The sequence below is a fragment of the Rhipicephalus microplus genome, chromosome 3 (genome assembly GCF_043290135.1).
Source record: "Rhipicephalus microplus isolate Deutch F79 chromosome 3, USDA_Rmic, whole genome shotgun sequence".
Classification (NCBI taxonomy): domain Eukaryota; kingdom Metazoa; phylum Arthropoda; class Arachnida; order Ixodida; family Ixodidae; genus Rhipicephalus; species Rhipicephalus microplus.
In genome coordinates, this window is record NC_134702.1 from 216734018 (window position 1) to 216751035 (window position 17018).

At 45.8% G+C, this 17018-nt stretch overlaps 1 protein-coding gene across 5 annotated transcripts in view; it reads left to right on the top strand.

Moving 5' to 3' along the window:
* Window positions 1–17018, top strand: part of LOC119170217 (venom metalloproteinase BumaMPs1) — a 336963-nt gene that overhangs the window by 207440 nt on the left and 112505 nt on the right. For 4 of the 5 annotated variants that reach the window (XR_012894142.1, XR_012894141.1, XM_075888614.1 and 1 more), the window contains exons 3-6: window positions 2854–2949; window positions 3332–3455; window positions 10475–10513; window positions 10593–10717. Coding sequence is in view for 3 of the 5 variants with exons in the window: in XM_075888614.1 (XP_075744729.1) it covers window positions 2854–2949; window positions 3332–3455; window positions 10475–10513; window positions 10593–10717 (384 nt within the window). In the remaining 2 variants the exon portion in view is untranslated. The remainder of the gene's footprint in view (window positions 1–2853; window positions 2950–3331; window positions 3456–10474; window positions 10514–10592; window positions 10718–17018) is intronic. The other variant, XM_037421312.2, reaches the window with a different exon arrangement.

Sequence of the window (17018 nt, forward strand, 5' to 3'; positions counted from 1 at the left end):
CAGTCAGCACGTAAAACGAGCATCCTTCCAGGAAATGCCGAAAGTGCTGTATTGCAGCGTAGATGGCTAGTAATTCCCGGCCAAAGACGCTGTAGCGGGTCTCAGCAGGAAGTAGCTTCCGAGAGTAAAACGACAACGGTCTCCACTCGGAGTTAATGCACTGCTGTAAGACGGCTCCGACGGCCACGCTGGATGCGTCCACCATCAACCGAGTAGGGGCGTTGCTGCGTAAATGAATGAGAAGCACGGCGTTAGCGACCGCTTGCTTAGCAGCAGCAAAGGTGGCCTGGGCCTCTGACGACCAAGGAATGGCGGAGGACGGGCCAGCGGTCGACCGAAGGAGGTCGGTGAGCGGTCGTAGCAGTTCGGCACAGTGTGTTATGAAGCGCCTGGAAAAATTCACAAGCCCCAGGAATTGGCGTAATTGGCGCAGTGTTGTAGGCTGAGGATAATCCTGAATTGCTTTAACGTGGGACCGGAGAGGGCGTATTCCTTTGGATGATATGTGATGGCCCAAGAACTCGAGCTCAGATGCGCCGAAAGTACACTTAGAGGCGTTCCCAACGAGGCCGTACTGCTGAAGACGTTGGAACAGAGCGCGTAGATGGTGCTCATGATCGTCAGGTGTGCGGCTGGCGATGAGGACATCGTCAAGGTACGCGAACACAGTAGGAAGACCCCATGTGACCTCAGAAATGAACCGCTGAAAAGTTTGAGCCGAATTGCGGAGTCCAAAAGGCATCCGCACGTATTCAAACAACCCAAAGGGCGTCGTGATGGCGGTCTTAGGTATGTCGGTGGGCTCGACAGGAATCTGGTGGTACGCCTTAACAAGGTCCACTTTGCTGAAAATTGTGCAGCCGTCGAGGCGCGATGTAAAATCCTGAATGTGAGGTAGAGGATAGCTGTCGTGGACAGTCTTGGCGTTCAACGCTCGATAGTCCCCACAAGGACGCCAGTCACCAGGATCACGCTTTGGCGCCAAATGCAGCGGGGAAGCCCAAGCGCTTGACGACGGGCGGATAATGCCGAGCTGCAGCATGTGGTCAAACTCCCGTTTAGCAATAGCTAGGCGGTCTCCGAACAGGCGGCGTGGTCGAGCGGCTGCCGGTGGACCCCGGGTGACGATGCGGTGTGTCACCGTATGTTTAGGCGGCTGAGTGAGGTTGCACGGCTTAGTTAACTCCGGGAAACTCGCCAAGATTTTTTCGAACGGTGAGGAAAGTATCAGCATGCGGATGGCCATTGGGGCGATGTCGGACAGGACTCCCGAGATGGAGAGACGAGTCTTACCATCTAGGAGGCGGCACCGCCGCACGCTGACGTCCAAATCGAAGTATGAGAGGAAGTCCGAGCCGATGATCGGTTGAACCACGTCTGCGATGACAAAAACCCACCGGAAAATGCAGCGAAGGCCGAAGTCGAGGGTGAGATATCGGAGCCCATACGTTGCTATAGACGAGGCGTTGGCAGCACGAAGCACTTGCCCCTGTGACTTTGAACGATCAGCCTTAGTCGGGGGCACAACGCTAATTTCCGCGCCCGTATCTATAAGGAACCTGGCGCCAGATAGCTGGTCCGTGACCATGAAAAGGCGGCTGGGACGAGAAGGGAGATCACACGCCGCCGTCAGTGATCCCGGCAGGCGTTTCCCTGCCACAAACATGGGGGTGTACACTTCGTGGCTCGGTGTCGGAAACGCCGGTGGTACCAGCAGAGGGGTGGAGGGCTGGGACTCCGAGCATCTCGTGTGCGTGGAAGAGCTCGACGACCGGAACGAGGCGAACGAGTCTCCTGCAGGGGGCTCCGGAGTACGACAATGGAGGCGGCGAGTTCCTCGATGCGGGCCTCAAGGCGCGAAATCGCCGTGTCTGCTGGTGGTAAGACAGCGTTGACAGATGGGGAGGTCGCTTCATGAACCTGATCGGCGAGCTCCGCCAGGCGGTCGAGATTGACGTCGCCGGCCGCCGCGAGGACGAGGTGGATTGGCTGAGAAAGGCGTTGGAGGAAGAGCTCTCGAAGCAACGCTGAGTGGGCAGAGACGTCGTGTTTCCCAAGAAGCTGTCGCATTCGGCGCAGTAGTTGGGAGGGGCGCCTGTCGCCAAGGTCCCCCTCTGCAAGGAGCTGCTGTAGGCGGACGCGTTCCAAAGGCATGAATCGTTCCAGCACCTTGGTTTTAAGGTGCTGATATGGCGTAGTGTCCGAGGGGTTGGAGAGGACGTCAAAGAGCTCGCTGGCAACGTCAGGAGGAAGGACGGAGGCTACGTGGTAGTAGCGTGTCGTTTCCGAGGCGATGCGGTACAGGGAGAATTGCGCCTCGACCTGATGAAACCAATCTTGCGGGTCCTGTGGCCATAAAGATGGGAGACGCAGTTGCATGGCCGAGACGTCCTGCGGACGTGAGGCTTGTTCGGTTGAGGGTGCATTCGAGTCAGTCATTGTCTTCGTCCGGGTCACCACTTGTAGGCTTATGCCACAGGAGCGAAAGACAGACACGCCTGAACGATAACCGATGCCAGCCCGGAACGTGAGCCGTGGCTTCACGTGCCACGGCCTAGCACCTTCTTTATTTTCTTCTGTCGCCATCGCGCGCTCTCCGGTTTGCGCGCCGCCCGAACGAGGGCGCTACAGGATGTTTCAATGTATAGGCAAACCTACGTACTGAATAGATAGATAGATAGATAGATAGATAGATAGATAGATAGATAGATAGATAGATAGATAGATAGATAGATAGATAGATAGATAGATAGATAGATAGATAGATAGATAGATAGATAGATAAAATTGTTCACTACAACGCCGACAGTCACACATAATTACTAAGAAATGATTTTAAAATGGCTCATTCAGGTAGACGGAGCTCACTACGAACGCCATCTTTATGGAAACGCTGAGAACATGGCTTCTTTGCACTTGAAGCCAAATGGAAGAGGACGCTACATTGTTGTGAGTTATTTGTATTTACATACAATCAATAATGCGTGAATCATCTGGAAACAGATAGTTTAATAATATTTTTTCGGTAGTGACTAAAATATGCCTCGGTGAAATTCTACTATGGGCATTCTAAGTCGGTAGGTTTAGGTCAAACCTTAACATACGTCCTTATTTGTAAGAATTACTTCTTTCTCAATTGCGGGTTACACTATTAGTTTTTGTAAGAATGTAGCATTTCAAAACGTTCTCTCAAGCATTAGTTGTTTGATTCTTGGCTAATATTTTGTTTTAGGGGCATAGGGGGCTGCTGCCAGTAAAAATATGTTACTGCTTTTGGCTCCATGAGCATACCCTAAACAAAGCAGTGTTGTTCCTTTTTCGTGTCCCTTAGGTGGGCCTCCTCAATTCGACACACTATATTGAACCAATCACAAATCAAATGAATTTGATGAAAACCCCACACCTAATATCGCAAATTCCGGGCTCGGTACAAGACGTGCGGGATGGAATGATTAGTAAGTACATTTTAAAATGCTACCATAAAACTCTTTTGATGTAATGGTACGGCACAAAATAGTCACAGCCCTTGCAAATAAAACGGAAAGTTGGATACTTTTTTGCAGCAGTTCAAGTGTTCCGTATGTAGCCGCATAAAAACTAGATATTCCTTACAATATTGAATTGATGTATGCAATTGAGCAAGCAGCACTATACATTCCGTGCGCAAATCACGGCGAGAAGTTCTGAGATACAATTGTATTATATGACAGCACAGTCCTTCGAAGGGAAATTAATGTCACCGAGACTGCCCCAAATACCTTTTCATTAAGACAACCAGCGAGCCGCTTACACCTTCCCCGTGCAGGCAATGGTGGCGCCAGCGTAACGAATACCTCTCGTGGACTGGCGCGAGACATCAGTATGGCGTTCAAGGTACTCGAAAAAGAGGCACTCATGAGTGTGGAACACTCTAGCGGACTTTTAATTGCGAAGCATTTCTTAGCGAACTTCGGCGACATTGGGCGTATCTATCTATCTATCTATCTATCTATCTATCTATCTATCTATCTATCTATCTATCTATCTATCTCTCTGTCTATCTTCTTAATATTTTGAAGCTTTTATAGTTGCCATGGTGGTGGTTACATCCTCCACAAAAAGGGCTAGCCTGCCCAAGCTGTGCATCTTCAATGCAGTGAGGTTGATCGCACTGTTGAAAGAAGGGCTGCTGAAGAATGCATCACTAGACTGAATAAGCACAGGCAGGCAGTCTATTGTAGGCGGCATGATAGTAGCATTGTCTGCTGTGAGATAGTGAAATGTGATGCCACTATCTACAAGTGAACCAGATGCAGTTTCTGGTATAGACGAAAAAACGAAAAGCACCATCTTGTCTGCAGCAAACACATTTCCTGAAGACAACTTGTCGGAGACGCTGATGCTGCAGTCCAAATGAAAATGTGTGGAAAGAATGTTTATAGAAAACAACACTTTACATTACCCTACTGACAACACATGTCATTTTACCCTGCAATGTTCGTTGGTAGAGAACCACTTTTCGCTCACAAATCAATGCTACCTTTTTTTGTCCGCATGTATTATGTAATATACCCAGGTATTGCGTAGCGCGACCTCTGAAGAGAGGTTGTTGCTGCAGCGGCTACATTGAAAAGCACTTGTTTTGCGGCCCTTGGACAAAAGGGCGCTGGTGAGGCACATGTGCTAGTGCCAAAAATCTTCACAAATACATTTATTATCAGAACCTTTCACCACTCATTTTTACTATACTTTTCGCGTCACTGTCTTTATTTTATTGCTTCCACGCTTTACCCACTTTACAGCGAGGAATTTTAAGGCCCTTATACAGCCACCCAACATAATCATTGTTTACCTCTCGTCTTATAACATCGCGCTGTTTGGCCATCAAATGCTCTTGCGCCACAAAACACCACATATCATCAACATTTTAAATCTATAGCAAAGGTGTGCCGCATTGTTCCATACTGGGCCCGCTGTTATTCTTAATCTATATTATTGACCTACCGTCAATGTTAACACACAGTCATCGTATATTATGCGCAGATGATACAACTATACTTACTACAGAGAAGTCTATCGATGCGCTAACGAATAAATTCTCCTCTGGCTTCTATAACGTTCAGAAGTGGTGGACAGCTCATGGTTTAAGAATTACCACAAAAAAAAAACAATTCATTGTCTTCCATTCTAGTCATAACGTTTTTTCACCTGCACCCCCTATTGCTATCAAACGCGACAGACATCTTAGTACCACTAATTGCACATTCTTGGGAGTAGTCGTGCATGCTCATTCAAATTACCATTATCACATTTCACTTATAAGACAGAGAATAGCTCATGGTATCCGAACATTATTTACAGTACGACCTTTCTTCGATTTGCGGACTCTTCTTAAACTATACTACACCTTCATCCACAATCATATTACGTACTGCAGCACGTCATGGGCAAACACCTACCTATCTCAAGATCTCCTACTTCAACGTCTTCGAAACCAATCCATTTGCATTCTAACATTCAGTGCACCGATCACCAGTGCGTCCCCCCTTTTTCAGCAACGTAGTGTTCTAACAGTGTGTACTTTATTCACATTCTGGAATTTTTGTAATAAAGTCTCTAAGCAGTTCCATAGCAACCAATGTCTTGCAGAAACTTCAATTGGTAAACTCTAATACAACGAGGGTTGTCTCGAACAACAATGTTTTGCTACCACATACACGCACTAACTACGGCAAACATACTACTATATTCGCTGCTATTCAATTTTGGAACTCAATACCACTATGCAATAAACAATTGCCATTCAACATTTTTAAAGAAGAACATAATCATCTCATTTCGCAATCGTGACTAATCTGCATTGCTATACTGGTGTTCTCTTACATTTAGTGTGATTTGCTGTATGAGTTATTTTTACATTTGTTACTCATGTAGATTTGAGTTGTCTCTTCAGCTATGTATCATTAATTAAAGTCACTTTTGTTCAAGATTCTACGGCCATTTTTTGTGTGTGAGCTTTTCGAGATAGCCATGTGTAATTACTAAACGTTGTTTTGTTGCCATTTTACTGTAATTTATAATGCACGTTGCGTTGTTTTTAATCCTATCAAAATTCCTTGCCGCTTTTAGTTGCCCTTTTGTTGTACTTATCAACATGTATACTTCTGACAGGAGGTCCCCTTTTAGCGTTGTGCTATGGGACCTCCTTCTGTATACTAATCCCAATGCGTATATTTATTTTGCAACAAATGAAGGGTGTTTCATTGATTGATTTATTGATTGGTGTACAGAAGCTACTCGCTGCCATGCTGCTTATGAGGGCGATAGTCACACCACCAGACAACCGGCTAGAATGAACGTGGTCACGCCTTACTACAGTAAAACCTTCAAAAAGTTTTTTTTCTTTTAGAGGCGAAGCTTCTTACGCCGTGGGTCGTGCGTCCGCGATGTATGTAGTAGTAGGTGGAGCAGTAGTGATAGTAGTAATCGTAGTAGTAGTTGTCGTTGCAGTAGTAGGTAACCACCTCCACGTTCGGCCTAGAGAAGCGGCGCGCGCGCAGCCGTGCACATTTATCATAAATGAAAATATAGTTGTTTCTGATGAAATAACCTACAGAGACAAGTATTGGTGACCTAATCTCTAATAAAACATCCCTTTAATTTGATGCTTACTAGAAAAATACTTGTAATACAAGGACGCACTTTTAGCACTTTATGACCAGAAAAGGTTGCCACGTAAAACTTGTTGAGCATAACCGCGTTTGATTTTAGCAAAGTTAAGTGAGTGTTGGGCAGCAGTGCCATGAACTAGCGGCGGTGAAAGGTGGAAACTGGACATGAAGCGCCGGCCGTAAGAAAGTGCGCGCGTGCCGCTCTTCTAGTCAGGCCGTGCCACCCCGCGTTCAGTCCTTGGAATGTCCGCTGGATGGTGGTACTTGTATATGATGAATATATGATAAAAGGATGCGGTGTAGCAGTACGTCGAGTGTTCACTAGATGTACGGACGGATGGACAGACGAATGTACGGACACACGCATAAATGGATAGATGTATGCACAGACGGACGGACTGACGGATGCTTGGAAGAACGCATGCATGGATGGACGGGCGGATGCTTGAAAGAATCCATGCACGGATGGACGGGCGGATGAACTTGCGAATGGGTGCACATACGGACGCACGGACGGACAGGAAAACGGACAAACTGATGGTGCTTCACCCCCTTATTATGTACTCCACGGTTATATTGTGTTTTTTTTCGACTAAACTAGTTAAGCATAAGCACGTGGCCGCAGACTAATGCGTCAACTGTGTTACTAATGAGTCCTCTATGATTCCAATAGAGAACGAAAGCCATTTTTGAAACGTAATCTGAAAAAAAAAACGCTAAAACTTATTTATCAGTGCTATTAACCTCGACGTTACAGGTCTGTAGAAACACAGAAAGAAGTTATAACTGTGCGACTTGAATAAACGAGAAATTGCCAAGGAACAAATACACGTGAATATTTATGTTACCTTTCCTGGGGCGTTTCTCCTGTTGGAGCCCCTTTTTACCCTAGGGAAGTTGGAGGCGTCACAGACTGTTCTGGAGGTTTTCCGCTAGTAGCGACTACTCCGGACTCATCCATGTCTGAATGGCACATTTCCATCGAGCCAGCGTCGCTAATGCGCTCCTCGCTGGAGTTGCTCTGCAACTGTGTTGGGCTTTTCTGCAGGAAGTCTTCCCTACAGGGCCACAGAGGATGTCGGTGAAGCCCCTGCATAAGGCTGACAAATACCCGTAGCAGTGCAGGCATCCAGGCCCCGAGAAATAATGCACAATTCGCACCTTCCTACTCTCTGTGAGGGCTATAGTGCCGACACCAGTTCCTGCAGGTGGACTTGAGTGCTGACCAGCATCGTAATTGGCAGCCACCCTCTTTTTTTTGCTTGTCTGCAGAGCTTCTTCTTGCAAACTCCAGTCATTCCCTTGCTTCAGTTTACGAAAGACTCTCTTGTGCATTTATTGTCTAGATTTGTTTTCCTTCTTTTTCGGACAGGACATGTTCATGAAAAAGCAGCATGTGCACCATCGCAGATAACCGATGCGCCACAGATCATTAGTGAACTCGTCACTGCTGTGGTCGCTAAGACTGCATTTCACGCATGTCACCGTATCTCAGCATGACAATAACCCGTGCTCATACTATTTTAGCATAGGAAGCCCATTAGTAGATTGGGGCATAACGTCGTACTTCAAGGTGAAGGTAGGTGGCATGTGCCGCCGACAAGAAGGTTGTGCTAGCGAAAGTTAGTACTGCCTAACTTTTCCTGTTTTCTTCTTTTTCCGCTCTCATGATTATGGTACGAGCTTAGAACACACCTTTCACCTAAGGCTTCGGTTATTTTTACGTCGGTGCATTTTATGAAATCAGTGTCAGAAATTACGCCCTTGGCATTGTTCACTGATCGATGTGGTGTTACCGATATATCAAGGTCACCTATGTTCTCTTTTTTCTGATATTGTTGTTCTGCTGGTCACTACGAACCGGTCACCGAAACCTATTTTGCTGCGTCATAGTACCAAAAGGTACATTCTTTCACGGCATCGGCGATAAAGAAAGGGTATATGTCCTGCATCAGTGTTGTGTGCACAAATTTTCCAAATATCTGGGTGAGTTCGTGATTAAAGATATAATCCGACTTAGCACAACAAAATATGAAAAACTGCGCAGACGCTTCGCCACCAATGCGGGTGGTATCCTCAGTACGCACTGAAACGAAATGAGATAAGGCCACCATGTATGTGTCCAGTCTTGTATGTCTCTGCACAAATCCAGTAGGGCGCCACACTCTTTACACGCCGACTTGTCATGGCGGTTGAACCACGCCTTGTAAAGCTTTCTCTTTCCCCAGCTTTCTTCCCGAACGAGCATCGTTGCATCACTGTAGTCGAAAGCATTCCCCGTAGACAGGCAGTATTCGACGCGTTCAGTTTTGGAATGGGTTGCAAGGGTCGATTTGGCGACGTCCCCTATGTACTCTTGGAGCCTCGTTTACCACTTCCTCCCTGTTTTGCCGATGTAAGTAGCGTCGCAGTCCCTGCGCTTTACGTTGTCAACAACCCTGTTTTGATCGTTCGCAGGAGTGTGGTCTTTGGACTGAGTGAACACGTTTTTGAAGGTACAATGATGTTTTAAAACGGCTTTATTACTCAGCGGATGAACTGCTCTCCGAACAGAATGACTCACGCTGAACGTATAAATGTCAACAATGAATTTTGCGTTTTCTTGCACCACACTCCTTGTTCCTCTTCGCATACCTTTCAAGGTGTCGTCGATTAACGTCATCTGAAGATCTCTTTGTTCCAACGCACCAACCACGTTTTCCATCTCACGTCGCCACAAGTGCTTATCAGAATAAACAGCATCGCAATGGAACCAAAGTCTGTACGACAAACCCTTCGTGCTCGGCTGAGTGACGTGAGTGAAAGGACAGAAAAAAAAACAACGGTATCGCATTGTATCCGGCACACTGTTGTTCCCGCCCTGCCATCACGAGTGATGCGACCGAGTAGATTCGCAAATGGCACGGCATTGTTCTTTGATTCTTCATAGGTAAACTGAATACCAGGCTGTACGCTGTTTAGTGCCTCATGAAAAGCAACAAGATTTGCCCTCTTCTGGATGCCGAAAATGTCATCAACGTACCTATGGTATAATTTTAACTGGAAAGGCAGAGCCTCCAGCGCACGTGTTTCAACCTGCTCCTTTTGATTGACTGACTGAACTGACGTTCTCACTAAGCTGTAAAATCACGGGTTCACTTCATAAAATGCAACAAAAATCGTTCAAGATGTGGTAATTTTTCTCCTCGTAATTTTTTCGGTCTATCTGAACCATACCTTTTCCTTTGTCAGCAGAAAGGATGGGCATGAAATTATCTGACTTGAGATCTTTGAGCGCATCGCGTTCCTCAGCAGTAAGGTTCGTAGAAGCGTTTTTCGCATTTTACTGGACACTTACGATTCGGCTACAAGCCAAGTTCACTCACGTTGTGTCAACCTCCGCGATAATGTCCTGTTTCAGCACTTTCCGTGGGGCTATCGTGAAGCTCAGGTCTTTCGACAGCATACTGGTGTGGTTGTCTGACTGTTGCATCCAGTAAAGATTGTGCACTGCTTTGAAACTGTTACGTTTCAGTTGACCATGATGTAATAAACGGGAGAGTTTGTGGCGATGTACGCCAATGCATTTGTTCCTTTTCTGAATCCCCAGCTTGCATGCGCGCCCAGATTATGTGATAAAAATTATTGCGGCGGAGCTTTCATCGCCAACAAAATTCTACCGCATGCACGCGGCGTCTCACTTGGTGTATTTGCTGCTGGTTGTCAAATGAACAAGAATGGGGGTACAGGAGCCCGTTGCTTTGAATGCGCAGTTGAATGCGCGTTCATCGAATGTTTCTTTGAAAGCGCAGTTTTACATACCTGATGGCACGTATTTATTTCAGAAATTGGAGCTGGACACCGTGAAAATGCATCCCCTTTAGGTTCGTAACCTGCAACACGGTTCAAGATTATATGTGTTGGCGGACACAATCTGAACGTATTATTGTTTGTTTTTCTTAGATCCGAGAACACAGTCAATTCAACCTGCCATTGAGGTATACGTCATAAGTGATTACAAACACACTATGCACATCGGGAAGCTTTCGCTGGACCCTATACAATACATTATGACATACATGCACAAGGTAAATTGTTGTTTTATTATTCTAATAATTTGCATTTCCAGCCATACTCTTACAGATTCATCGCGTAAGTACGTGTTGGCGGTCTTTCGTTAGGCGGGAGAAAACTGTGGTAGTATGAGGGACAATCATATACTTTCCAATATTTTCCGTTGTCTTTAAAATAATCGCACCACCATTGCAGACAAGGAGCCTGTCCTATGACAACATTTCGAGAGCGACCTCAAATGAGTAGTGACAAAAAGAATCCTTGCATCTCTAATAAGTTATGACAACTGGATGAAGCTCTCGGTATCGTGTAGCTGAGTAACAATTCGTTTCCAGAGCGTTGTTCTATACATTTAAATGAATTGACATGAATGGACAAAAAATTGGCACATCCCACGTACACTGGGAATCGATGGTATGCGAAGCACGAATTAAGAATGTTGGTATGTCACTTTAAAATGAGCTCAACGTTACGAGGTGTAGGCAAATGACGCCGTAAATGATTTCGTTTCGTGATTATCATGTTTGGATGTGTTCTTTCCCTTTGTCTGCTATTCACGTCACCTGATACTTCATTTAGTATATGTGGAGCTAGCGAAACGGCTGTGAGCATGCTATGAGCGTGGTATATCATCATGTTCTTTCATGTCACGCGTGTCAGGATTATCATGTTTGTACCAGTCATGTATTTCGCCATCCACTGACGTCACGTAATACAAAATTTGGTATATGGGGAGCTGGCTAACGGCCGCGAGTGCATCATGAAGGGCTCAATATACTCCAATGTACCGTAGACGCGCGCGCACGAGGGCACAACGACGCAACGTTAGCAAAACGCGAGCACTCTTTAGTCTAACGCCAAGCGCGACCAGCGTCCTTCAGTGCGGCCCGACGGCAAATGGCGCGAAATGCGACATATTGCAGATTGCGCCGATGCGCTTCCTATTTTTGTGACGGAGAGACGCCGGATGCACTGAAACGCGCATGCATCAAAGCAACGGAGTGCGGCACGCGCCTGAGAGTATATGCAGGACCGGTGCCGGGCATCGCAACGCCGGCTTGACGCGTCGAAAAGAACGCCGGCGGGCCCGCGCAGCGCGTCACGTCGAAATGTATTGGCGCCTTGACGGTGGCATGTAGTCATGTTATCATCTGACACTTGTCTCATTATTATCATGTTGGCACCAATCACATACCTTCGTCATCCATTGGCGTCACGTAATATCAAATTTGGCATATGTGAAGCTGGTGAAACGGCCGCAAACGCATTATTAGTGTGGCATGTAGTCATGTTGTTACATGACGCGCATCTCATGTTTATCATGTTTGCACCAGTATCATACCTCCGCCATCCATTCACGTCCCGTAATACCATATTTTATATAAGTTAAGCTAGCTAAACGACAGCCAGTGCATCATGAGTATGACATGTAGTCATGTTTTCACATGACATGCATGTCATGATTTTTATGTTAGGGTCGGTCGCTTGTGGTCGCCATGCAATCACGCCATACCATACGAGTTTTGCAACATGCCATGTGAACGAAACCACCGCAAGAGCTGCAGGATTATGAATTGTAAATCATACCATTCATGAAATACATGTCATGATTTTCGTATTACGACTAGTGAAATATATTTTCCATACAGTAATTCTATGCCATACCAAGTTTCGTATTGATACCATTATCGAAACGGCCCGGAGAGCTAGAAGAGATAGATAGATAGATAGATAGATAGATAGATAGATAGATAGATAGATAGATAGATAGATAGATAGATAGATAGATAGATAGATAGATAGATAGATAGATAGATAGATAGATAGGCTCAAAGTCACCGAAGTCCGTTAAGAAATGCTGCGCATTTAAAAGTCAATGATGAAGCTTGGCCATACGGTCCAGAGTATGGGCGTTGATGTCGCCGACTAATATATATGGCTGCTGCATCTATGAGGTTTTTATTGCGCGGTCACAACGGTTGTCTTAGCGGGAGCTTGAAACGACGAATAAAGAACAAGAAGAGAAGCGCTAACCTCAGAATTTTACACACCGATTTGGGCTAGTTAGCCCAAACCGCCGCGTGCATTTTGGAAGGTCACGCATATTTGCTATTTCCAGTTTGGGATTATAACAGCACTCAGAAAGCCTTCGCTTGGAAGAGTTGTCTGAATGGTGTTAATGTGAAGGTGGTTTTGTGAGATCACGTCGCTAACTATGTTTATGCTATGTCCCGACTCCCAAGTGCCCTTTGTTCCCGAACGAGCCCCCGAACGTCAAAGCGGTTCACCGTACCTGCAAACATCCGGTTGTCCTCCTCTCTCCCACTCGTTACTATAGAGTGACCACTCGTATCCTACTGCCGTTCAGTTGCCGTCTCCGAGTAGGAATAACACGTTTTTACCAGTTCGAGATTATCAATGCTTTTAGGGCCGAAGCCTCTTATGGTTAGGGCGTAGCCAGCAGCATGTCCACAGACAGACAGACAGACAGACACAGACAGACGGTTGAATGGAAGGACGGATGGACGCTTCACCTCACTCATCATAATTCACTCCTTGAATATGTTGTCATTTTTATACTACCGCGCCCCGCTCGTACGTTCTTGGGCAGACGACAACGTCGGAAACTACAGAAATGCTTTCGACAAGCTGCAGATCGTGGCTACGCACGGACTCTAAAATCGTCTACCCTAACTTAATGGCTTATCATGGTCATCAGAGTTTGGGCACCTGCAGTTTTACTTCGAGGCTAACAACATCACTGAAGAAACAAAGCGAACCTACTAATGCTGAGCGGGAGCAGATATACAGCAGTATGTGTCCTGTTTCAGTCCCGCACTCCAGCAACCGCCGACTAAGACGATATTGTTGTTAAGCTACATATGCAATATGACTCAATGTCATCAGAGGTATACAGCCAAGCCCGCTTCCAATAGCGACACACTCAAAGGCGAAAAAGTGAATGACTGCACTCTAAATACGGTTACCTATAATGTAACTTTTGGGTGTGAGTAACTTATGAAATAAAGGTTACAAAGGAGTTTACTTTCATGTTCTCGTTATTTTGTGGTGCCTAAAATTTACAAAATCCACATTTCGAGCAATGCATACGTTACCAGCTCGAAAAGCGCAGTGTAACCTGTCCGTAGTAACCTATGAACAACGCTGTAACTTATGTGTACCCAGCCTCACCGCGTCCCTCGCCAAAAAAGAAAGAAAGGGTAAAAGCATGGTGAAAGTATACCGCAGCCGCAAGCGCGGGTTCTCCTCCGCTTGGCGGTCGGCTGCGTTCGGCGCCATGAAGTCTAGACCGCGGTAAGGCGCCGCCACGACAGGTGCGGCGCATATGCACCGCGTGCATAGCATGCAGCGTGCAGCGCCGAATCGCCCGGGCAGCACGCGTGAGGCTCGCCATTTTCTGTTGGCGCTTGCAAACTTTGTTTCCAATTCGCTTCCTTGGGATTGTGTGCATTGCGTGAAACCGGTGATGCCGCTGAGCAGCGATGACATGTGGGGTGGGCTGCGTGGCAGCTGCAACGAAACTTTTTGTGATTGTCGGCGTTACGTCGTTTTTTGTTCACCGGACGACTCCACAGCAAACGCTATTCGTTGCGGCAACTGCAACCACTGCCCAGCGGCTCTTCGCCGAATAACTGACTTGGGTAAGAGGCTTTTGTTTCAGATACACTTTGACAGCATGTGAGGTCTTCCCGATTTCAATACTTGTCAAATCGGGACCTTTCTCAGCTGGTAAAAGCGGCCTCATTTGTGGATTATGTTGTTAGAGTGCTTGTCTCAGCTGTACATATATATATATATATATATATATATATATATATATATATATATATATATATATATATATATATATATGAAATTTAGTCAGTCTATCATTGCGCATGACTGACCTATTGCTCGCGACATACTGTAGAGAGATATTTTTGTCGATTTATCTGCTATCTGTGCTCCTTTTTATAGCAGAGTACCAGCGCAGCTGCGTCATGTTGGCATGTGCTATCTCTGAAAAGTAGGTTGATTATCCTTCTCCAAATAAATATCGCCTCCTCATGTGTGCTCGTGCGCAGCGGTGATTACGGGTTTTCGTGTAGTCATAATTGCGCAAGCTTCCAGTGCATGGCTGCGGCATCAATATTTTAAACCAGAACTTTAGAACTCTGTGCGTGCTTTTTGTTACTTGTGAAGTGAGTTCTACGCCGTAAGTTTTTGACAATACGCTTGGGGCACGAGTTAATATACTTACTGTGTGGTGCCACGGCATTAAAATATTGCCTTGCCGGACACACCCCTGCCTCGTGGACTGCTCACAAACCGCCTGAAGAATCTTTTTTGCTCTTGAGAACGAAGAATGTGTAGCCTTGTACTCCACTGATATTTTTGTTCGTCTTGATATTGTGCGCCGTTTTGCTGGTTGGATATAATATTGCATACAGGTCATATTTCAGCATATATATATGAGAGTTGCCTTTTGAGTCCTTGAGAAAGCACGAAGGACATTTTAATAAAGGACGTTTTGAAAGTAACCTATTTCTTTTCGATTGCTGTAAACCTTCGCAAAGGTTACATTTCGAAAGAAAAGGGTGTAACCTATATAAACAAGATTTAACATTTAATTTTGTAACGACCCTATTGAAAATCCTGGGTTGGTGGATGCTGAAATTGTTGGTGGATATGGTGGAAAGAATAGTGAGTACGGTGGAAATATTAGTGGATATGGTAAAAACTGTAGTGCGCATAATTGCTGATGACGGCGAAAGTGAAAGAAATGGTGGCACACGGTGGTGGTGGTGGCGAGCCAATAGTGGTGACGGTGGAAAATGCCGGCTCATGATGGCGAGGCAAAACGTGTTTGGTGGAAGGCTTGGTGAGCAAGATGGATGACGGGGGCATGGTGGAAGCTTGATGGATGATGGTGGCATGATGAAAACCACAGAACAGTATGCAAAATCTCTTACTTGTAGAGTTTCATTCTTGAATGCGCAGAGATATATGTTTACGGTCAAAAGATACCAACGCGGCTCATTACGCTTTCTAGTACGTTTGTTTTTTTATTCCTGTGGCGTCAACAACGCTTCAATTTTTGTGGAGCATAGAATATGCGGCCGGGAATATGTTTACATTTTGCGCACGTACTTACATCAGCTCGACATCCGCGATGTGTTCCTTTGTTGTGATGTTTAGAAGACTAGAATTGTTCCTGTGAACATGACAGTAAATGCTTTACATCGGCGCGCAGTTGTCGACCAATAAATGGGCTCCAGTTCGCAATCGCCCTTGTTAATGTTAGAACAGAACACAGTGCACCTCGATGTCGCCACGCTAGAAACGCAACTTTGGGAATTCTTGCACACGCTATTGTTTGCGCCGTACGTTTAAATTAACAAAGTGCGTGCGAATATGCATAAACTTTCACTTTCGACATGCATCGAGATGAGCCCCAGCGAATTTAATTTTTACCCCTCTGTTCTACCACCATGATTTCTACCAAAGGTTAGTCATACCGACCGAGCCCGTACAAGTGTTTTCAGCGCATCTGGCTTTTTGAATACGCAATTTTGACGAGTAAAAATGACAATAAAGCTCAGCTGTGGCATCATTTACCAAAAATGAAGCCTTTTTTATCGTGAACGGTGTCCGCGCAAGAAGCGACAAACATCGATGCGACACGCTTGTAGCACTTCCGCCAAAGGTACGCCTCTTCTCACCGACAACCGCCGGTCGCACTCGCCGGCACTTCACTGCCTCTTATGCGAGAACATAGACACGTCAATTCGTATGCTTACTGAACTAATATGACATAATAATATTTCTGGCGCACTGCATTCGTTTACGCGAAGTCGTTATGTAGTTGTTCCTAACGACAGAGCAACAGCGGTGCGCTGGCACGACTGCGCCCTGCGTTGCGCGAAAAACGTCTGAATCAATTGTGTGGGCGTATCTATCGAATGAACATAGAAGCGTCATAAAGCCTGAACTAATATCGCTCCTGATTGATAGTATGGATGTGGTCAATTGTTGAGTAGCCTGTTCGAAATCCTGCTTGTTCCTTTGGTTGATTGAATTCTAATGTTTTCTTTACTCTGTTAGCAATTACCTTTGTAAATAGCTTGTATACTACAGAGAGCAAGCTGATCGGCCTGTAATTCTTCAAGTCCTTGTCATCTCCTTTCTTATGTATTAAGATGATGTTAGCGTTCTTCCAAGACTGTGGTACTCTTCCTGTCAGGAGACACCTCGTAAACAGGGTGGCTAGCTTTTCTAACACAATCTGTCCTCCATATTTCAGCAGATCTGATG